Source organism: Carcharhinus amblyrhynchos, unplaced genomic scaffold, assembly GCF_965287045.1.
Source record: "Carcharhinus amblyrhynchos unplaced genomic scaffold, sCarAmb.v2.hapA chromosome_310, whole genome shotgun sequence".
NCBI lineage: Eukaryota > Metazoa > Chordata > Chondrichthyes > Carcharhiniformes > Carcharhinidae > Carcharhinus > Carcharhinus amblyrhynchos.
This window is the reverse complement of record NW_027650050.1, coordinates 159,065-182,420: the sequence shown is the minus strand read 5'-3', so window position 1 is coordinate 182,420 and position 23,356 is coordinate 159,065. Positions and strand designations below refer to the sequence as shown.

Here is a 23,356-nt window from a genome sequence, read left to right as displayed (position 1 = left end):
GATGAGACGCTCAGGTACGCTGGAGCTCCGGGCTATTCCTGGGATTGTTGGCGAATGGAGCAGACGCAGAGTAAAGTTCCTTCTGCCTGCACTCGTCCCGTGACTGCACAGCACTCACTGCCACCATGGGTCTCCCTCAAGTTTAGAATGACTGGTGTCCGTGGGCAGCACAGCGATTAGCACTGCGGCCTCACAGCGCCAGAGACTCGGGTTCGATTCCCGGCTTGGGTCACTGTGTGTGTGTGAGGAGCCTGCATGTTCTCCCCATGTCTGCGTGGGTTTCCTCCGGGTGCTCCATTTCCCTCCCACAAGCTGGAAGACGCTGGTTCGATGCATTGACCGTGCTAAATTCTCCCTCAGTGCATCTGAACAAGCGCCAGAGTGTGGCGACTCGGGGATCCTCACAGTAACTTCATCGCAGTGTTAATGTAATCCTTACTTGATGAATCAATAAACTTTATTCCCGGTACAGGCCCGTGGGCTGCAGAGACTGGGAGTGGCTCAGTCGATCATATTTCCTGACCCATAAGGTGGAGGGTAATAATATTTGTAAGCATGGGACTCGCTGCTAGTTCGATAAAACCTTCACGCCACATGTGATGAGAATTAGGAGAGGGCAGCAAGTGCTTGTGAGTTCGAATCTAGAGGTAAAGGAGAGAAAAAAGTACAAGTAAACAACTAGTATAACAGGGTGACACAGTGGTGAGCACTGCTGCCTTCACAGCGCCAGGGACCTGGGTTCAATTCTGGCCTCGGGTCACCCTCGTTTAAAGTTTATTTATTAGCGTCGCAAGTAGGCTTCCATTAACACTGCAATGAAGTTACTGTGAAAATCTCCAAGCCTGTTGGGGTACACTGAGGGAGAACTTAGCACGGCCAATCCACCTAACCAGCACATTATTTTGGACTCTGCGGGGGAAACTGGAGCACCCAGACTTAACCCATGCAGATACGTGGAGAATGTGAAAAATCCGCACGCACGCACACGCGCACGCACACATGCACACGCACGCATACACGCACGCACACACACATGCACACGCACACACACATGCACACGCGCACACACGCACACACACATGCACACGCGCACACACACATGCACACACACACGCGCACACACACACGCACACGCACACACACATGCACACGCGCACACATGCACACACACATGCACACGCGCACACATGCACACACACATGCACACGCGCACACATGCACACACACGCACACACACACGCGCACACACACACGCGCACACGCACACGCGCACACGCACACACACACGCACACGCACAGCGACCCAAACCGGGAATCGAACCCGGGTCCATGGCGTTGTGAGGCAGCAGTGCTAACCATTGTGCCACTCCTGTTTGCACATTCTCTCCATGTCTGCGTGGGTTTTCTCCCACAAGCCAAAGATGTGCAGGGAAGGTTGATTGGTCGTTTGACCCTAGTGTTGGGATTAGCAGGCTAAGAGTTATGAGAATAGGGCCCGGGTGGGATTGTGGTCAGTACAGACTCGATGGGCTGAATGGCCTCCTTCTGTACTGTAGGGATTCTATAAAATTGTTAGACCTGAATGGCAGGGCGATGACACCGTGGTTTGCACTGCTGCCTCACAGCAGCACAGTTCCTTCATCAGTGACCTTCCTTCCATAGGATCAGGAGTGGGGGCAAGGGGGAGGCGATGGCCTAGTGGTATTATCGCTAGGTTATTAATCCAGAAACTCAGCTAAAGTGCTGGGGACCCGGGTTCGAATCCCGCCACAGCAGATGGTGGAATTTGAATTCAATAAAAAAAATCTGGTATTAAGAATCTCCTGATGGAACCATTGTTGGGAAAACCCATCTAATATCCTTCAGGGAAGGAAATCTGCCGTCCTTACCCGCTCTGGCCTACACGTGACTCCAGAGCCACAGCAATGTGGTTGAATACCCTCTGAATAAGGGCAACTAGGGGTGGGCAATAAATGCTGGCCCAGCCAGTGACGGTCATGCCCCTGAACAAATATAAAAAAAACAGCGCCAGGGACCTGGGTTCAATTCCGGCCTTGGGTGACTTTCTGTGTGGGGTTTGCATGTTCTCCCCGTGTCTGCGTGGGTTTCCTCCGCGTGCTCCACAATCCAAAGTTGTGTAGGTAAGGTGGATTGGCCATGCTAAATGTGTGGGGTTAGGGGACAGGGAAGGTGAGAGGGTAGGATACTCTGTCAGAGAGTCGGTGCAGATCTGATGGGCTGAATGGCCCCCTTGTACACTGTAATGGATTCTAAGAAAATCTGACAAGTGCTCTGGACCTGCATCTTTTAAAACTCGTGACTACAGACATGACAGAATGGTCATCAATTAGTTATCATCTTCCAAAATGCCTCCGATGCTGGAAAGGTTCGCAGAGATTGGAAAAATGCAAATTTGACACGGCTGTTTAAAAAAGGAGGGAGTCAGAAACTGTAAACCAGTTAGGCTAATGTCTGTCACAGGGATAGGGAGAGGATAAGGAAGTAATATCAGGGCATTTAGAAAATAAGGCAGAGTCAACGTGGTTTTGTGAAAGTCTAGATTTTTGTTTGACTCAGACTAGCAAGCAAAGTGAAAAAGGGGAACCTGTAGATGTGGTGTACCTGGATTTCCAGAAGGCATTTGATAAGGTGCCGTATCTGAGGTTACTTCACATGGTTTAGTGGGCAACATATTGGCATGGATTGCTTAGCTGGCAGGAGGCAGGGGTAAATGGGTCACTTGCAGCTTAACGAGCTGTAACTAGTGGAGTGCCACAGGGATCAGCGCTGGGACCTCAACTATTTCCAATCTACATCAATGCCTTGGAGTATAGTCGCTAAATTTGCTGATGACACAATGATACATAGGGAACATAAGAATTAGGAGCGATCTCCCCGTGTCTGTGTGAGTCTCCTTTGGGTGCTCCGGTTCCCTTCCACAGTCCGAAAGATGTGCTGACGAGATAAATTGGCCATGCTAAATTCTCCCTCAGTGTGTACCCGAACAGGGTGTTTTCACAGTAATTTCATTGCAGTGTTAATGTGAGCTTAATGTGACACTGATAAATAAACTTCAAACATTCCACAATGCAACAGTGGCTATGTTTCAATATTTTCTATATAGTGTTTGGGTACCAAACTCTCAATCATTAAATGCCCGCTTTACTCTTCCCCAGCTCCGCCTTCGACAAGCTGATGCTGGCTCTGATCGATGATGATGCACCATAAAGTGCTAGACGTGGAATGGAACCAGACAGCCATCCTCCCAGACAGACACTGGAGAATCTATCATTGTGGTGAAGTGAAACACTGCGGTGGGGTCGCCCTGTGCATTGAGACATCCCACTCTCTCAGGATGTAAATAAAAACAAGTTTTAGGAAGATATGGGTCAGAGTGTAATCAGAGTGAGGTCCAGAGCCTGGCCTTTATCTCTCAGGGACTAGGACAAGACAGAGCAGGAGTCACGTTGCAGCTACGCAAAGGCCTTGGGTGACTGTCTGTGCGGAGTCTGCATGTTCTCACCGTGACTGCGTGGGTTTCCTCCGGGTGTTCTGGTTTCCTCCAACAGTCCAAAAGATGTACTGGTTAGGTGCATTGGCCATACTAAACTCTTCCTCAGTGTACCCAAACAGGTGCTGGAACGTGGCAGCAAGGGGGATTTTGTGTGTGTGTGTGTGTGTGTGTGTGTGTGTGTGTGTTTTGCAGTGGGGGGGGGGTCCACCATTGGCCAACGATAGGATTTGCACCCCCTACACCGGGGAACATGTACACCCAGCTCCAACTCACCACCAACTCTTGTCAACTGCACTGTCTGACTGCGATCAGACATTGGATATATGGAAGTATCTTTCAACCCTCAGCAGCCCTCCGCTCTCCAGCAGCGACCCCATGGCTGATAATACAACCGCTCCGTAGAATGGTTACAAGGGGAGAGCGTTCACAGGATTGTAGAATCCCTACAATGCAGAAGAAGGCCATTTGGCCCATCGAGTTTGTACCAACAGGGTACCTTTCCCTTTCTCTCTTCCTATCCTGTAACTCTATATTAAGTAGCCTGCTAATTCCCCAAATCTACACATCTTTGGACGCTTAGGGGCAATTTAGCATGGCCAATCCACCTAACCTACACGTATTTGGACATTAAGGGGCAATTTAGCATGGCCAATCCACCTAACCTACACGTATTTGGACATTAAGGGGCAATTTAGCATGGCCAATCCACCTAACCTACACGTATTTGGACATTAAGGGGCAATTTAGCATGGCCAATCCACCTAACCTACACGTATTTGGACATTAAGGGGCAATTTAGCATGGCCAATCCACCTAACCTACACGTATTTGGACATTAAGGGACAATTTAGCATGGCCAATCCACCTAACCTACACGTATTTGGACATTAAGGGGCAATTTAGCATGGCCAATCCACCTAACCTACACGTATTTGGACATTAAGGGACAATTTAGCACGGCCAATCCACCTAACCTACACGTATTTGGACATTAAGGGGCAATTTAGCATGGCCAATCCACCTAACCCGCACATCTTTGGACACTAAGGGGCAATTTAGCATGGCCAATCCACCTAACCTGCACATCTTTGGACACTAAGGGGCAATTTAGCATGGCCAATCCACCTAACCTGCACATCTTTGGACACTAAGGGACAATTTAGCATCGCCAATCCACCTAATCTGCACACCTTTGGATTCTCAGGGGCAATTTAGCATGGCCAATCCACCTAACCTGCACATCTTTGGACACTAAGGGGCAATTTAGCATGGCCAATCCACCTAACCTGCACATCTTTGGACACTAAGGGACAATTTAGCATGTCCAATCCACCTAACCTGCTCATCTTTGGACACTAAGGGACAATTTAGCATGGCCAATCCACCTAAGCTGCACATCTTTGGAGACTCAGGGGCAATTTAGTATGGCCAATCCACCTAACCTGCACATCTTTGGACACTAAGGGACAATTTAGTACGGCCAAACTAACTAACCTATGCACCTTTGGGCACTTGGGCAATTTAGCATGGCCAATCCACCCAACCCACACAGCTTTAGACTGAAATCAGAGTACCCAGAGGAAACTCATGCAGACACAGAGAGAACGGGCAAACTCCCAGTCACCCAATGCTGGAATCGAACCCGGGTCCCTAGCACTGTGAGGCAACAATGCTAACCGCTGTGCCACCCAGCTCGCCATGTCCTTGTGGGCACACGCCACCCTTCACCCTAAAATTGCCAGCCACAGACTGGCTATAGGTTATCTGCTGCTAATGTTGATGCGGACAGTAAAATACTCCATCGGGCTGAGCTTTCAGGTGTAGGATGAGCAGGTAATCTGTTTCTGCTCCAACTAATAGGGCTCAGAACACCTGCACTGCCCGGGATTTTATAGTGTTATTAAACCAGCTGCCACCCGAGCAGAATATTCCAGTCATCAAGCCCCTCTTAATGATTCTCACTCATCCCAGTTTCTTCTGAAGCCTGTGATCTCCCCTGTTCCGAGTATTTATCCAATTTCTCTTTGATAGTTCCTGTTGAACCTGCCCTTTCCGATCACAATCAGTCTCAGCATCAAATAAGATTCTCCTCGTTTCCATCTGTTTCTTGTGTACTTTACCTTAAATCCTTTCTCGTTCACTGGAACCCTTCTCCCCAGAGACCCCCACCCCCCCGCGTCCCCCCCCCGGACACCGGCAATGGTTTATTTCTCTCTGAAAAATCTCACGTCAAAAAAGCTACAGAAAAATGACACCTATCTGCTTATTGTGTAGCTCAGTGGTGGGCGGCACAGTGGCGCAGTGGGTTAGCACTGCTGCTTCACAGCTCCAGGGTCCTGGGTTCGATTCCCAGGCTCGGCTCACTGTCTGTGTGGAGTTTGCACATTCTCCTCGTGTCTGCGTGGGTTTGCTCCGGTTTCCTCCAAAGATGTGCGGGTTAGGTTGATTGGGCCATGCTAAGAAATTGCCCAGGGATGATGTGTAGGATAGAGGGATTAGTGGGTATAATATGTAGGGATATGGGGGTAGGGCCTGGGTGGGATTGTGTTCGGTGCAGACTTGATGGGCCGAAGGGCCTCTTTCTGCACTGGGGCGTTCTATGATCCTGCAATGCTCACTGATCATTGCCAGACACTAATGGGGAACAGGCTCTTTTGATCCATGAGGTTGTGCCAAACAAGACCCAAAATTGAACTAATCCCCTCTGCCTGCCCTTGGCTCATCTCCCTCTATTCCTTGTATGTTCATGCGCTTATCTAAAACCCCCTTAAACATCCCTATCTGCATCCACCACCCCTCCTGGCAACATGTTCCAGCCACCTATCACTTTCTGTAGAAAAAAACTTACCCCCCGCATCTCCTTTGAACTTTCCCCTCTCACCCTAAGTGCATGTCCTCTAGACACTTTAACTCTGGGGAGAAAGATTCTGACTGTCAAACCCTACTATGCCTCTGATAGTTTTATAGACCTTCTATCAGGACTCCCCTCAGCCTCTGCCACTCCAGAGAAAACACACCGTTGTCGCTGTGTGACCACTTCACGAGGCTGTGTTGCTGATGTGGATTTGTGATCAGAGCTCCCCACTCACCTGATGAAGGAGCAGTACTCTGAAAGCTAGTGGCACTTACTACCAAGTAAAGCTGTTGGACTCTAACCCGGTGTTGTGAGATTTCTTACTGTTGTGGATTGCACTGAATGTGAGCTTCTGTCGGAGTTCGAGATGTATCTGTGATCTGTGTGCATGATGAACTGGAGGAAGAGGCTCGGACAGTCCCCCCTACGCACACCCAATGCTGCAGTTACAGATTCTGTATTTAAAGCCGGGAGTGGGTCTAGACTGGAGAGAGACGTCTATAATATCTGCCTCAATCAACCCAGACAGTGGGAGCAATCTGATGTATCATTTGGCATCTAAAGGCACATTGACTCTTCCTAAAACACAGCGTACCACTGACACAGCACAGCTCTGAGAGAATACAGTGCTCTATTTTTTATACATTAGAGGAGGCGATGGCCTAGTGGTATTATCGCTAGACTATTAATCCAGAAACTCAGCTAACGTTCTGGGGGACCCGGGTTCGAATCCCACCACGGCAGATGGTGGAATTTGAATTCAATAAAAAATATCTGGAATTAAGAATCTACTGATGACCACGAAACCATTGTCGGAAAAACCCATCCGGTTCACTAATGTCTCTTTAGGGAAGGAAATCTGCCGTCCTTACCCGGTCTGGCCTACATGTGGCTCCAGAGCAATGTGGTTGACTTTCAACTGCCCTCTGAAATGGCCAAGTGAGACACTCAGTTATACCAACTGCTCATGAGGGCAGCAAGGATGGACAATAAATGCAGGCCAGCCCTTGTCCCATGAATGAATAAAAATAAACGTGGGCAGCACGGTGGCACAGTGGGTTAGCGCTGCTACTTCACAGCGCCAGGGACCCGGGTTCGATTCCCGACTTGGGTCACCGTCTGTGTGAATTTGCACATTCCCCTCGTGTCTGCGTGGGTTTCCTCCCACAGTCCAAACATCTGTGGGCTAAGTCGATTGGCCATGCTGAAAATTGCCCCTGAGTGTCCTGAGACGCATAGGTTAGAGGGATTAGCGGGTAAATATGTGGGGGTAGGGCCCTGGGTGGGATTGTGGTCAGTGCAGACTCGATGGGCCGAATGGCCTCTTTCTGCCCTGTAGGGTTTCTATCATTCTACGAAACATGCCCCTGGTCAGTGAGGCTTAATAAACTGGCGGTGTGAGCCAATAATTGGGTGTACAGAGGGGAGGGATGTGGGAAATGGAGCTTTTATCTTTGTCGAAGGAATGCACGCCACGCGTACAAGTGTTTTTAATGATGTTGATGAAAGAATAATTCTTGGGAGCAAAACTCACCTTTTCTTCTTTGGAACAGTCTCCAAAGCCCCTAGCCAAGACACTGGGGATAAACTCCACTGTTTATCTTTGGAATAAACTCATTAGATCTGTTATTTTTTTGCCTGGGAGAAAGGGCAAAGTCTTGATCTAACATTTCAAATGAGAGGAAGGCACCTCTGACAGTGCAGCACTCCTCCAGCGCCGCACTGCAGTTTCTGCCGGTAATTACATTCTCAAGTATCCCGAGTGGGGATTTGAACCAACAACCTTCTGACACATTGGCGATTTCACACAGAAAGACCCCCAAAACAGAAAGATTTTGACATGATTAAAGTTTCTACAAAATGAACTTAGATATCTGAGGAGTGTTTGCAGATTCTGAGTCTGTGGAGTTTAGAAGGATTGGGGGGGGTGGTTGGGAAATCTCATTGAAACTTACGGAAAGGCCCTGGATAGAGCGGATGTGAGGAAGGTGTTTCCATTAGTCGGCAAGACTCGGATCCAAGGGCACAGAGTGAGGGGACAACCCTTTAGAACCGAAATGAGGAGGAACTTCTTCAGTCAGAGGGCGGTGAATCTGTGGAATTCATTGCCACAGAGGAGGCTGGGTCACTGAGTGTATTTAAGACCGAGATAGAGAGGTTCTTGATTGGTAAGGGGGTCAAAGGTTATGGGGAGAAGGTGGGAGAATGGGGATGAGAAACAAATCAGCCATAACTGAATGGGCCAAGGGAAATCATATCTTATGGTCTAATGACAGTAGCTGTGATCAACAGAAGGAACAATATCTTTCATTCTGTTCCTGAGTTCATCTCCACTTACAAGAGGAGGGAAAATGACTGTTCACCACATCTCCTCCACAATTTTAATGACCCGTTCTTCCAAGGGTAAATCAAAGTGAATCTTTCAGGTAATAGCTGTCTAACCCTTTTATTTGGAGTACAGCGAACAGTTCTAGTCACCGCACGACCAGAAGGACGTGGAGGCTTTGGGGAGAGGGCACAGAAAGCTCACCAGGATGTTAGCTGGCCTCGGGAGTGTTGGTCATGAGGGTGAGATTTGAATAAACTCGGATTGGTTTGACGGGAAAGATGGAGGCTGAGGGGAGACCTGATAGGGGGTCTACAAAATGGTGAGAGGCACAGACAGGGTGGGGATAGTCAGAGGCTTTTTCCCAAAGTGGAAGTGTCAATTAAGGGGGCACAGATTCATGGTGAGGGGAGGGGAATTTTAAGGGAGATGGTACGGGGAACGTTTTTCATACAGAGTGGAGGGTGCCGTAGGAGGTGGTGGAAGCAGGCACATTGGCATCTCGATGGCATCTGGATGGGTACATGAAGAGGGAGGGAATGGGCCGAGGAAGAGCAGAAGGGTTTTTTTTGTTTAGTTAGGGCACCAGGATTGGCACAGGTTTGGAGGGCTGAAGGGCCCGTTCCTGTTCTGTACTTTGCTTTGTTCTAACCCACTGAATTTCAGGTAAATCTGTTTGTCAAATTGGATAGAAATTGGTTTTCAGTCAACATCCCCCAGCTGGAGGAGTGCTGCGTGCACTGGGACCCAACAGCACCCCCAGCTGGAGGAGCACTGTAGGCACTAGGACCCAGCAGCACATCCTCCAGCTGGAGAAGTACTGCGTGCACTGGGACACAGCAGCACCCCCAGCTGGAGGAGCACTGCGTGCACTGGGACACAGCAGCACCCCCAGCTGGAGAAGCACTGCGTGCACTGGGACCCAGCAGCATCTCGCAGCTGGAGGAGCACTGCATGCACTAGGACCCAGCAGCACATCTCCCAGCTGGAGGAGCACTGCGTGCATTAGGACCCAGCAGCATCTCTCAGCTGGAGGAGCACTGTGTGCAGTAGGACCCAGCAGCACCCCTAGCTGGAGGAGTGCTGCATGCACTGGAACCCAGCAGCACCCCCAGCTGGAGGTGTGCTGCGTGCACTGGGACCCAGCAGCACCCCAGATAGATGAGTGCTGCGTGCACTGGGACCCAGTAGCACCCCAGCTGGAGGAGTGCTGCGTGCACTGGGACCCAGCAGCACCCCCAGATAGATGAGTGCTGCATGCACTGGGACCCAGCAGCACCCTCAGCTGGAGGAGTGCTGCGTGCACTGGGACCCAGCAGCACCCCCAGATAGATGAGTGCTGCGTGCACTGGGACCCAGCAGCACCCCCAGCTGGAGGAGCACTGCGTGCACTAGGACCCAGCAGCACCCCTAGCTGGAGGAGTGCTGCATGCACTGGAACCCAGCAACATCCCCCAGCTGGAGGAGTGCTGCGTGCACTGGGACCCAGCAGCACCCTCAGCTGGAGGAGTGCTGTGTGCACTGGGTCCCAGCAGCACCCCCAGCTGGAGGAGTGCTGTATGCACTAGGACCCAGCAACATCCCCCAGCTGGAGGAGTGCTGCGTGCACTGGAACCCAGCAACATCCCCCAGCTGGAGTAGTGCTGCATGCACTGGAACCCAGCAACATCCCCCAGCTGGCGGAGCGCTGCGTGCACTGGGACCCAGCAACATCCCCCAGCTGGAGGAGCGCTGCGTGCACTGGGACCCAGCAACATCCCCCAGCTGGCGGAGCGCTGCGTGCACTGGGACCCAGCAACATCCCCCAGCTGGAGGAGCGCTGCGTGCACTGGGACCCAGCAACATCCCCCAGCTGGCGGAGCGCTGCGTGCACTGGAACCCAGCAACATCCCCCAGCTGGCGGAGCGCTGCGTGCACTGGGACCCAGCAACGTTCTCCAAGACCCCAGATTAGTGCTGAGACCCAGGGCCGTGCAGAGCAACAGTCCCCCACCCCACTCCCCCCTCATACACTCGCAGAGCACCACCCCCAAACCCGAGACAGAACATGGCCGTTACTAAAGGACCCCCTGTGAGCTGCAGGGAGCCATCCAACAGCAGGCACTGACCTCCTCACTAACCCTCGGTGATGGTGCGCCTGAATCGGACTGATACGGAGCACTTACATTGCGCCGATCCCCGATTGGTGAACGCAGTGGTAAAGGGGGAAGTTCTGGGAAAGTGCAGCTCAGTAAATGGATTGAAATCCATACAAATTTATCTAAATGAACATTGTGCCCATTTCCGAGGGGAGGGGGAGGGTTCCCGATCACAGCCATTTGTGAACCAAAGTGTGAACCGGTGTGGAAGTGCGCGCAGATCGCACTACCCGCCTGGCACCCAACCTTCATGCCCATAAATGGGCGCAACTCCATGGTAGAATCGCCCCCAACATTTCAAGTCTGGACGACCCTCTATTCTCTCACCACAGATGCTGTCAGACCCGCTGAGATTTTCCAGCGTCTGTTGTATTTTGCTTTTACCTAAGAACATAAGAAATAGGAGCAGGAGTCGGCCATCTAGCCCCTCGAGCCTGCCCCGCCATTCAATAAGATCATGGCTGATCTGAAGTGGATCAGTTCCACTTTCCCGCTTTCTCCCCTTAATTCCCCTGTCTATCAGAAACCTATCTACCCGTGACTTAAATATATTCAGCGAGGCAGCCTCCACCACTTCAATGGGCAGAGAATTCCAGAGATTCACCACCCTTTGAGTGAAGAAGTTCCTCCTCAACTCTGATCTAAACTGCCCCCCCTTATCTTGAGGCTGTGCCCTCTAGTCCTGCTATCCTTTCTAAGCGGGAAGAATCTCTCTACCTCTACCCTATCCATCCCCTTCATTATCTTATACGTCTCTATAAGATCCCCCCTCATCCTTCTAAACTCCAACGAGTACAGACCCAGTCTATTTAGTCTCTCTTCATAGTCCAACCCCCTCATCTCCGGTATCAGCCTAGTGAACCTCCTCTGCACTCCCTCCAAGGCCAATATATCCTTGCGCAAGTGCGGCGCCCAAAACTGCACACAGTACTCCAGCTGCGGCCTCACCAGTGCCCTGTACAGTTGCAGCAAGACCTCCCTGCTTTTATATTCTATCCCCCTCGCTATAAAAGCTTACCTGACAAATCCGTATCGGGTGTGAGATAGTGAATGGATAAACCAGCTGTCCACCATACACGTGTCAAAGTCTGCGTCTCTGGGATGGAAGGGGGCAGAGAGGAGGACAGCACAGGGGAATCTGTCAGGGATGGGAGTGTGTTGGAGGAGCGGGGGGAGGTCTGGCTCAGAAATGCAAAACTAGAAATCTCATTAAATACACAAATACAAATCTTTCTTTGGCTGGGCAGCGTTTCAGTTGAGAGAATTCTTCAGGCGAAAGATTGCAAGCGGTGTAACCAGACCCACCTCGAGTGAAGAAGAAACCAGGGAAGAAACTTCCCGTAAAGTTACAGGAGATATTGTTCTGTTCAAACTTTATGTTGACATCTACAGGTTAAAAAAAAAATGAAGCAACTTTGATTCCATCACTCCTGGAAACTACTTAACACGTGGGGCCAGCGGATTACCAATTTAATCGCAGAGGATGTGTCATTAAATGTGGGGAGGGGCTGTGGGGAGATGGTTATTTAAGCCCTTTGCCCGCCCCGTGCAGCTTCGAGTTGCTCTCAGAAGCAGAACAAAGATGTTTCCTCTTCTGTTGATCGCAGCCGTTGTCCTGCCGACGGTAAGTTCACTTCGAACTTTATAGAAACTTTAATCGTGTCAAAATCTTTCTGCGTTGGGTCTTTCTATTGTCAAATCACCAGTGGCTCGATGAGTTGTGGGTTCAGATCTAGAAAGGAAACCAGAACTAGAGGGTAGAAAGGACAGCAGGACTAGAGGGCACAGCCTCAAGATAAAGGGGGGGGCGGTTTAGAACAGAGTTGAGGAGGAACTTCTTCACTCAAAGGGTGGTGAATCTCTGGAATTCTCTGCCCGTTGAAGTGGTGGAGGCTGCCTCGCTGAATATATTTAAGTCACGGGTAGATAGGTTTCTGATAGACAGGGGAATTAAGGGGAGAAAGTGGGAAAGTGAAACTGATCCACTTCAGATCAGCCATGATCTTATTGAATGGCGGGGCAGGCTCGAAGGGTTAGATGGCCGACTCCTGCTCCTATTTCTTATGTTCAAATCCCCGTTCTGGGTGCTTGAGAATGTAATTACTGGCAGAAACCCCAGTGCGGCGCTGGAGGAGTGCTGCACTGTCGGAGGTGCCTTCTCTCATTTGAAATGTTAAATCAAGGGAAAAATGACAGATCTAATGAGATTATTCTGAGATTATTATTTTTATCCCTGGTTAAGATTTATTCTTTAACCAACATCATTCAAAACATTTATCTTGGTGCATTCTCACTGCTTGAAAATTGGCTGACACATTTTATAGAATCCCTATAGTGCAACAGGAGGCCATTCAGCCCAACAAGCCAGCACCAACAACAATCCCATCCAGACCCTATCCCTATAACTCATTTTGTCCACTAATTTCCCCTGACACTAAGGGACAATTTAGCATGGCCAATCCACCTAACCTGCACATCTTTGGACACTAAGGGGCAATTTAGCATGGCCAATCCACCTAACCTGCACATCTTTGGACACTAAGGGGCAATTTAGCATGGCCAATCCACCTAACCTGCACATCTTTGGACACTAAGGGACAATTTAGCATGGCCAATCCACCTAACCTGCACATCTTTGGACGCTTAGGGGCAATTTAGCATGGCCAATCCACCTAACCTGCACATCTTTGGACACTAAGGGGCAATTTAGCATGGCCAATCCACCTAACCTGCACATCTTTGGACACTAAGGGACAATTTAGCATGGCCAATCCACCTAACCTGCACATCTTTGGACGCTTAGGGGCAATTTAGCATGGCCAATCCACCTAACCTGCACATCTTTGGACACTAAGGGGCAATTTAGCATGGCCAATCCACCTAACCTACACATCTTTGGACACTAAGGGGCAATTTAGCAAGGCCAATCCACCTAACCTGCACACCTTTGGACACTAAGGGGCAATTTAGCAAGGCCAATCCACCTAACCTGCACACCTTTAGACACTAAGGGACAATTTAGCATGGCCAATCCACCTAACCTACACATCTTTGGACACTAAGGGACAATTTAGCATGGCCAATCCACCTAACCTACACATCTTTGGACACTAAGGGGCAATTTAGCATGGCCAATCCACCTAACCTACACATCTTTGGACAGTAAGGGACAATTTAGCATGGCCAACCACCTAACCTGCACATCTTTAGACACTAAGGGGCAATTTAGCATAGGCTCTGTCATAGTAGATAGGCTACCTTTAGACTGTGGGAGGAAACTGGAGCATCTAGAGGAAAACCACACAGACATGGGGAGAACATGCAAACTCCACCCAGTCACTGGAATTGAACCCAGGTCCCTGGCGCTGTGAGTCAGTAGTGCTAAGCTTATTCTGCAATGCCAGTCACTAACACTTCATTAACTCACCATTGTCACTGTGTGAAGTTACTGAGCATTTCACGAGGTTCTGTTGCTGATGTGGATTGCCACTGAATGTAAGCGTTTGTCTGATGGTCGGAGTTCCAGATTACAGAGATATCTGTGTTCTGTGTCCACGATGAACTAGAATATTTTGAACTAAACTTGATGTGAGTCTAGATGAGAGAGAATCTGCTACGATATCTGCCTCTTGGCGCACCCCAGATAATGCAGGCGATCTGATACGAATTGGCAGATACATTGACCCAAGTCTCAAGTCTCCAAGCACACAATAGACAGCTCTGGGAGAATACAACTTTTCATACATGCACCTGATGGGTGAGGCAGGGAACTTAATAAAACGGTGGTGTGAGCCAATGATTGAGTTGTACAGAGGGGGAGGGTGTGCAAAATGGGTCATTGTCCCGTTGCCACATCTTGTTTTCCGCATTGAGTTAATTCAATACCTGAGTCATCTCCCTTTGTGTCGGCTGGTTTCATACCTCCGTCACACTCTTGATAACGCAGGTTATCCTCTTCTCATTAGTTGGGAAACAGTAACAGATCTCCAGCCTATCATAAAGCTGAAAGATAAATTAGGTGGATGGGCACGATCTCGATTGGCGGAGGGAAGGCGGTGGAATGAGCTCTCGTCAATTTGGGGGAAGGGGTGAAGGGTCAGTTTTGGGGGAGGGTGACAGAGGGTGAGGTGAAGGAGCGATACCCTGGTGAGGGAAGAAAGTTGTAGGGGAGGGGTGAAGGGGTTTTATGAGTTTGGGGGAAGAGGTGGGAGGTTCTTATGAGGAAAGGCTGAGGGACTTGAGGTTATTTTTCTTAGAGAGAAGAAGGTTAAGAGGTGACCTAATTGAGGCATACACGATGATCAGAGGGTTAGATAGGGTGGACAGTGAGAGCCTTTTTCCTCGGATGGTGACGGCTAACACGAGGGGACATAGCTTTAAATTAAGGGGTGGTAATTACAGGACGGATGTCAGAGGTAAGTTCTTTACTCAGAGGGTAGTAAGGGTGTGGAATGTCCTGCCTGTAGCAGTTGTGGACTCGCCAACTTTAAGGGCGTTCGAATGGTCAGTGGATAGGCATATGGATAACATTGGAATAGTTTAGGTTAGAGGGTCATTAGATTGGTTCCACTGGTCGGCGCAACATCGAGGGCCGAAGGGCCTGTACTGCGCTGTAATGTTCTATGTTCTATGAGGGGAACTTGTTTATCAGCTCACACAAGTGTTGAATTTGTGCTAATTCCGATTTCTGTGTCTACAGAACGGTAACAATGTCAACAGGTCAGTTAACAGCGATGGAGTTTGTGTTTGCTCCGTGATCTTGCCCGATAATAGATTCCCGGTGGAAAAAGTGGAACATTTGGAAACGGCGTACCAGGAGCTCAGTATCAACGTACAACATGAAATCAGCAAGGTACTTTTATTACTAACAAACCCCATCCTCTTTTAGACTCTGCACTAACAGATTAGTCAGTCAGTTAATGCCTGAAAAAGAGTGAAAACTGTAGCGAGGGGTTAAACGATGGACAGGCCCAATCCTATAATTTTAACCGGAGTTATTGATGGGTGAATAATAGGGGTGGGCATCAGTGAGGGGATATTGGTCAGTGATATGGATGGGGTATTTGTCAATGGGAGATATTGATTGGTGAGATGGAAGGGGTATTTGTCAATGGGAGATATCGATGGGTGAGATGGAAGGGGTATTTGTCAATGGGAGGTATTGATTGGTGAGATGGAAGGGGTATTTGTCAATGGGAGATATCGATGGGTGAGATGGAAGGGGTATTTGTAAATGGGAGGTATTGATGGGTGAGATGGAAGGGGTATTTGTCAATGGGAGATATCGATGGGTGAGGTGGAAGGGGTATTTGTCTATGGGAGGTATCGATGGGTGAGATGGAAGGGGTATTTGTCAATGGGAGGTATTTGTGTGTGATATGAATGTGGCGTTTATTATAGAGACTGATACATGTTAATATTCATCTCTTAGTCAATATGCTTCCTCCTGTGGCTCCAATCAAACATTTTAAAGATCACAAATGTGTAACAGAATATTACCAGTACAGTAATGGTCGCAATGGGTACAGCAATTGGCTTTCGGTTTTAACTAATATCATCTGAAAATACTTTCTATATACAGCCCATTTTACCGACATCAAAGATACAGGTCACAGATTAAACAACGCGATATTCTATTCCTTAAATAGTCTATTAATGGAACAGTTTGAATTACTTAACTGAAATAAAACTCCCTGACATGCTCACTGTATCTGGCGAGGGATTTATTAACCTGTTTACCTGTTTATAATTGCCGTATCTGTATTTCCCCAGACACTAAAGTTATACCTTCTTTGTAATTTGATACTATTTCTGCCACTAATTTCTCAGATGTAAGAGGCATTAAATGGGAAAGGGAAAGCATTCTCCTCTTCATCCTGTAACGTCCATCACTCTGCGACAAAAGGAGTTTTATTTACCCTTGCCTTCCCAGTGTTCGACCCTCCAGGATATATATAAATCTGGATTCCTGCTTGTCAAGCTTATTAGTGATTGAAATATGGTTGTAGGAATACACAAATGGAAATGGGTTTTGATGATTAACACTGGAGAATTTTCACAGAATATTTTTCTGTATTGTTTAAAGCTTTCAAATTAAGAAGTCCACAAAAATTATTTTTCTATACCTGCAGCAATTGGGGAAAAACATATTTCCCTTAACTTTAAGTATGTTTATAGAAACAGAGAAAAACTACAGCACAATATAGGCCCTTCGACCCACAAAGTTGTGCCAAACATGTCCCTACCTACTAGGCTTACCTATAACCCTCTATCTCACTAAGTTCCATGTACTTATCTAAAAGTCTCTTAAAAGACCCTATCGAATCCGCCTCCACCACCGTTACCGGCAGCCCATTCCACCCACCCACCACTCTCTGAGTGAAAAACTTACCCCTGACATCTCCTCTGTACCTGCTCCCCAGCACCTTAAACCTGTGTCCTCTCGTAGCGACCATTTCAGCCCTGGGAAATAGCCTCCGAGAATCCACTCGATCAATACCTCTCAACATTTTATAAACCTCTATCAGGTCACCTCTCATCCTACGTCTCTCCAGGGAGAAGAGTCCCAGCTCCCTCAACCTATCCTCATAAGGCATGCCTCCCAATCCAGGCAACATCCTTGTAAATCTCCTCTCAATAGCTTCCACATCCTTCCTGTAATGAGGTGACCAGAACTGAGCACAGTACTCCAAGTGGGGTCTGACAAGGGTCTTATAAAGTTGCAGCATTACCTCCCGACTCCTAAACTCAATTCCTCGATTGATGAAGGCCAGTACACCATACGCCTTCTTAACCACAGCCTCCACCTGCGAAGCTGCTTTGAGTGTCCTATGAACTCGGACCCCAAGATCCTTCTGATCTTCCACACTGCCAAGAGTCCTACCATTAATACTATATTCTGCCATCTCATTTGACCTGCCAAAATGGACCACCACACACTTATCTGGGTTGAACTCCATCTGCCACTTCTCCGCCCAGTCTTGCATCCTATCAATGTCTCGCTCCAACTTCTGACATCCCTCCACGCTATCCACAACATCTCCAACCTTTGTGTCATCAGCAAACTTACCAACCCATCCCTCCACTTCCTCATCCAGGGTCATTTATAAAAATCACATAGAGTTAGGGTCCCAGAACAGATCCCTGGGGCACTCCACTGGTGACCGACCTCCATGCAGAATATGACCCATCTACAACCACTCACTGCCTTCTGTGGGCAAGCCAGTTCTGGATTCACAAAGCAATGGATCCCATGCCCCCTCACTTTCTCAATAAGCCTTTCATTAATCAAATGCCTTGCTGAAGTCCATATAAACTACATCTACTGCTCTTCTTTCATCAATGTGTTTAGACACATTCTCAAAATTTAATCAGGCTTGTAAGGCACAATCTGCCTTTGACAAAGCCATGCTGACTATTCTTAATCATATTATACCTCTTCAAATGTTCATAAATCCTGCCTCTCAGGATCTTCTCCATCAACTTACCAACCACTGAGGTTAGACTCACTGGTCTATAATTCCCAGGGCTATCTCTACTCCCTTTCTTGAATAAAGGAACAACATCTGCAATCCTCCAGAACCTCTCCTATCTCCATTGATGATGCAAAGATCGTCGCCAGAGGCTCAGTAATCCCGTCTCCCACAGTAGCCTGGGGTACATCCCATCTGGTCCCGGCGACTTATCTAACTTGATGCTTTTCAAAAGCTCACGTACGAGAAATCTGGCGGATGATTCACTATTCAGTGTTAGCATGTACGTGGCACATCAGGGAGGCAGTGGACTAGTAATCCAGAGACCCAGGGTAATCCTCAGGGGACCTGGGTTCGAATCCCACCCCACAGCAGAAATCTGAATCCAATAAAAATCTGGAATTGAAAGTTTAATTGTTGGAAGAAGCCAATTGGTTCACTAATGTCCCTGTAGGGAAGGAAATCTGCCGTCCTTTCCTGGTCTGGCCTACATGTGATCCAGAGCCACAGCAATGTGGCTGACTCTTAATGGCCTCAATAGGTACTGGCTCAGCTGGAGCCCATGAATGGATATAGAAATCGACACAGAGTTGCTCCCAGTTGTGAGATCCAGTTGCGGAGGTGGTTGTAACTGTGTGTGTGTATTCCCTGTGATGCCCCGTTCAGGTGCAGGAGTATACAAGGACTCTCTCTGCGCACACGAGCAAGCTGCTGAATCTGACCCGACGCGTGGAGGTGATGGAGAATGGACACTCCTACACCCAGCTCGACTTTGAGCTGCTGAAGCTGGAGATCCGGGAGATGATGTCACTCACTAATCGGCTGAAGATTTCACTCAATGGCAGCAACAGTGTGATCGATCAGCTTTACAGCGAGGTCAGAAAGACACCAGTCATTCCAATTATAATGTTGTGTTTCTCTGCCCTGTGTTGATTGTGAATTTGACACCTTTTTGGGCTCTGACCAATCGCCAGAGGAACTGGCTGTAGAGATTTAACGTCCTGATGCAGGGGGGTTATTCACAGCAACATGGGAGTGGCGCAGTGGTTAGCACTGCTGCCTCACAGCGCCAGGGTCCCAGGTTCGATTCCCGCGCTTGGGTCACTGTCTGCACGTTCTCCCTGTGTCTGCGTGGGTTCCTCTGGCTGTTCCGGTTTCCTCCTGGAAAGATGCGCTGGTTAGGGTGCATTGACCCAAACAGGCAGCAGAGTGTGGTGACCAGGGGAATTTCACAGTAACTTCATTGCAGTGTTAATGTAAGCCTTATTTGTGGGGCTAAAAAAAATTAACTTTAAAGCACCGTTTCGTCAGCGAACCATCCCAGAGATGCTTTCACAGGAGATCTATCCATTTAAATGTAACAGCGAGCAGAGATATTAGGAGAGGTGAGGGCTAGGAAATAAGGAACTTCTTAAAGAAGGAAGAGATGGAGAGATTTAGGGAGTGAGTTCCAAAGCTTAGAGTTGATGTTGCGGTGATAAGAATTGGATGTGTACAAGAGGCCTGGATAACGGGACAAAGAGCTACAACAGCAATAAACATTCCAGGTACGATAACACTGTTGTGGTCCCTATATTAAGTAACACAGATACCACACCAGCCATATCAGGGTTAGCCTGATTGGCCATGGTACGTTTACCCAGAGTGTCAGGGAGTTTAACAGGGTAAATACACGGGGTTCGGGTCGAGATGGATTGTTGTCAGTGCAGACTCAATGGGCCGAATGGCCTCTTTCTGCTCTATCGGGATTCTACCATTGGAACAATAGTTTAGATTCAGTTCCTCACAGTGTTGGGGCCAATATGCCCAGTCCTTCCCTATCCCCCGAATGTGTCCCAGCATTGCAACTGAATCCAAACTCGCTCATCCTGTAATTTGAAGCTATTAAGTATCCCCCTCCTCAATGACGTTTCCATTCACCTGCATCCCAGTGTCTGGAATTCCCAAACCCCGCTCCCTCTCTCTCTCTCCTTATTCATGTTCCGCTCGAGGACAATCTATTCAGTCAAGATGAGGGGGTTATTTAAATGATGTGTTTAAGATGATTAAATGATTTGATCATATTAAATCATCAAGAAATACAATCCCTACAGTGCAAAAAGAGGCCACTCGGCCCATCGTGATTGGCAATTTAGCATGGCCAATCCACCTAACCTGCACATCTTTGGACACTAAGGGCAATTTAGCATGGCCAATCCACCTAACCTGCACATCTTTGGACACTAAGGGCAATTTAGCATGGCCAATCCACCTAACCTGCACATCTTTGGACACTAAGGGCAATTTAGCATGGCCAATCCACCTAACCTACACATCTTTGGACACTAAGGGGCAATTTAGCATGGCCAATCCACCTAACCTACACATCTTTGGACACTAAGGGGCAATTTAGCATGGCCAATCCACCTAACCTACACATCTTTGGACACTAAGGGGCAATTTAGCATGGCCAATCCACCTAACCTACACATCTTTGGACACTAAGGGGCAATTTAGCATGGCCAATCCACCTAACCTACACATCTTTGGATAAGGGGCAATTTAGCAAGGCCAATCCACCTAACCTGCACATCTTTGGAGTACGGGAAGAAACTGGAGGAATCCCATGCAGACATAGGGAGAATGTGCAGACTCCACACAGACAGTCATCCAAAGCTGGAATTGAACCCAGATCTCTGGCACTGTGAGGCAGCAGTGCTAACCACTGTGCCGCTATGCCGCCTTGAGAGCATGCAAACTCCACGCAGTCTATAGATAGAGCAGAACATGTCGGTTCTCCATCTGAACAAGGGGGAATTAGCCCTTGTGCGTTGAGGGATAATGGGAGGAAGCACTTCACACAAAGCAATGTGGAACTCTGCAAACCTCTCCCCAAGAAAAGGTGCCAAGGTCAGGGATTTCAGACACAACACTGATCTATTTTTGTTCGGTAAGGAGAGTTGTACAACAAAGGCGGGCAGAAGGGGGTTAGAATACAGAGTGGCTCCAATCTCATTGAATGGCAGAATGTGCTCGAGGGGCTGAATGACCTGTCCTGGTGAACCCAAACACGACTCTCTTTAAACGCCGCGTGTATTTCAGATTACGAACATGTCACAAGTTGTCAACCAGTTGGAGTCGCTCGATAAGAACAACGTGTTGGCAATCCGCAGAGAGGTAGCGGCACTGAGGAAACGCCTACAGGACTGTGAGGAGCAGCGGGATTCACAAACCCCTGCCTCCATCGACTACGGTGAGTTATTAATCAACGTGACTGAGTAACACGAGTCTGCCCGATAAAGGGAGAGGGGCGCCAATCACTTTGGATCAGTAATCCGCAAACACAGGGATTCTCCTGGCCGCACTCGCCCGGAAACCGAGATTCCCGCCTGATTTCAGTGGATCTTTACATGTCCCGTCCCCCCCCCGGCTCCCGCTAGAATTCCAGTCAGGATGGGAGAATTCCGGTCACATTCTATTAACATCGCTCCGAATGTGGAAATCGGAATTGATAAATTTACAAGAAAAGGTGAAGAATTTAAAAAGTGGGAGAATTATTTCACCATCTAAAGTGGGTGCAGTTGAAATGTTTTAACTTCATTTCCCAATGTGGCTGAGTTATACATTAATCATTGTAACGCCACAATAATCCCCTGCTGGGCAGCACGGTAGCACAGTGGGTTAGCACTGCTGCTTCACAGCTCCAGGGTCCTGGGTTCAATTCCCGGCTTGGGTCACTGTCTGTGTGGAGTTTGCACATTCTCCTCGTGTCTGCGCGGATTTCCTCCGGTTTCCTCTCACAGTCCAAAGATGTGCGGGTTAGGTTGATTGGCCAAGCTAAAAATTGCCCCTGAGTGTCCTGGGATGCGTAGATTAGTAGGGACATGGGGGTAGGGCCTGGGTCGGTGCAGACTCGATGGGCCAAATGGCCTCTTTCTGTGCTGTAGGGGTTTCTATGATAATCACTCCAGTGCGTAGCTGGAAATGGAAAGGTTGAATTTGGAAATGTAAATCCCCCGATGCTGACCTCGAGCTTGCTATTTTTTGAACAGGGAGCTGCGACCATAACGGCCTCCTTAATGTATCCAACCCCGTGGTGATACAGCTGAACTACAGAGGGTTTAGTTATAAATACGGAGGCTGGGGCAAAGATCCAGCTCCACCCTCCAGCAAAAAGGACGTGTACTGGGTGGCACCGCTCGAGACAAACGCACGGACGTTTTACTACTACAGACTCTATTCTTCACACGATGATTTGCTCCTCTACAGGAATGAAATAAGTAAATCGATTACCCGTAATCCTGGGCAGGGCAGTGGAATGGTTTTGTACAACAACTCCATGTATTACAACTGTTACAACTCCAGGTACATGTGCAGAGTCAACATAGACACAAACACTGTGCAGAAGCAAATACTCCCGGGTGCTGCCTACAACAACCGGTTTTCCTATACAGGTGTTACATTCCAAGACATTGACTTCGCTGTAGATGAGTCTGGCCTTTGGGTCATTTACAGCCCCGAGGACAAGGTCGGGTACATTGCTATTAGTAAAATTAATGTGACCTCCTTCACCTTGGAAAGGACATGGGTGACCAGGCTGTTCAAACCCAGTGTGACCAATGCCTTTCTGATCTGTGGGGTTCTGTACGCCATTCGGCCCGTCGACCTACGGTCTGAGGAGATTTTCTACACGTTCGACACCAGAACTGGGGAAGAGGGTAGGCTTTCGATAAAGATGGGTAAAGTCCTGGAGAAACTGCAAAATGTTAACTACAACCCATCTGACCACAAACTCTACGCCTACAACGATGGCTACCAGCTGACTTACGATGTGACGTTTAAACCTAATTAAAAAACGGGACAGTTAGATCGACAGATCAATATTAACAATTAGCTCACTAATCCACTGGGTTTACAAATCACTGTAGGGAATCTGAGGGGAATTTCTGTACTGGAATCACTTTTGTTACCACCGCAGTGTAACCACTGTGTTATAGCTGGTAGGCGCCAGAGCTGATGCTGCAACATTAACTAAACCCGGAAGGGGTAAAGTTCTGATCTGTAATACAACTGT

The 23,356-nt window shown here is 48.5% G+C and overlaps 1 protein-coding gene across 1 annotated transcript; it reads left to right on the top strand.

Moving 5' to 3' along the window:
• Positions 1-12,413: 12,413 nt before the first annotated feature.
• Positions 12,414-23,134, top strand: LOC145339068 (olfactomedin-4-like). The gene is made up of 5 exons (XM_080183489.1): positions 12,414-12,455; positions 15,531-15,683; positions 18,970-19,179; positions 21,385-21,535; positions 22,335-23,134. The coding sequence occupies exons 1-5, from the start codon at positions 12,414-12,416 to the stop codon at positions 23,132-23,134; spliced, it is 1,356 nt and encodes a 451-aa protein (XP_080039615.1).
• The last annotated feature ends 222 nt before the right edge of the window (positions 23,135-23,356 follow it).

What these genes read in the sequence shown, in the direction of transcription:
- LOC145339068 (XM_080183489.1), top strand. Translation starts at nt 12,414, where the DNA reads ATGTTTCCTCTTCTGTTGATCGCAGCCGTTGTCCTGCCGACG. An exon ending in CAGCCGTTGTCCTGCCGACG is followed by an intron (nt 12,456 to 15,530) that starts GTAAGTTCACTT and finishes CTGTGTCTACAG; the next exon opens with AACGGTAACAATGTCAACAG. An exon ending in TACAACATGAAATCAGCAAG is followed by an intron (nt 15,684 to 18,969) that starts GTACTTTTATTA and finishes TGCCCCGTTCAG; the next exon opens with GTGCAGGAGTATACAAGGAC.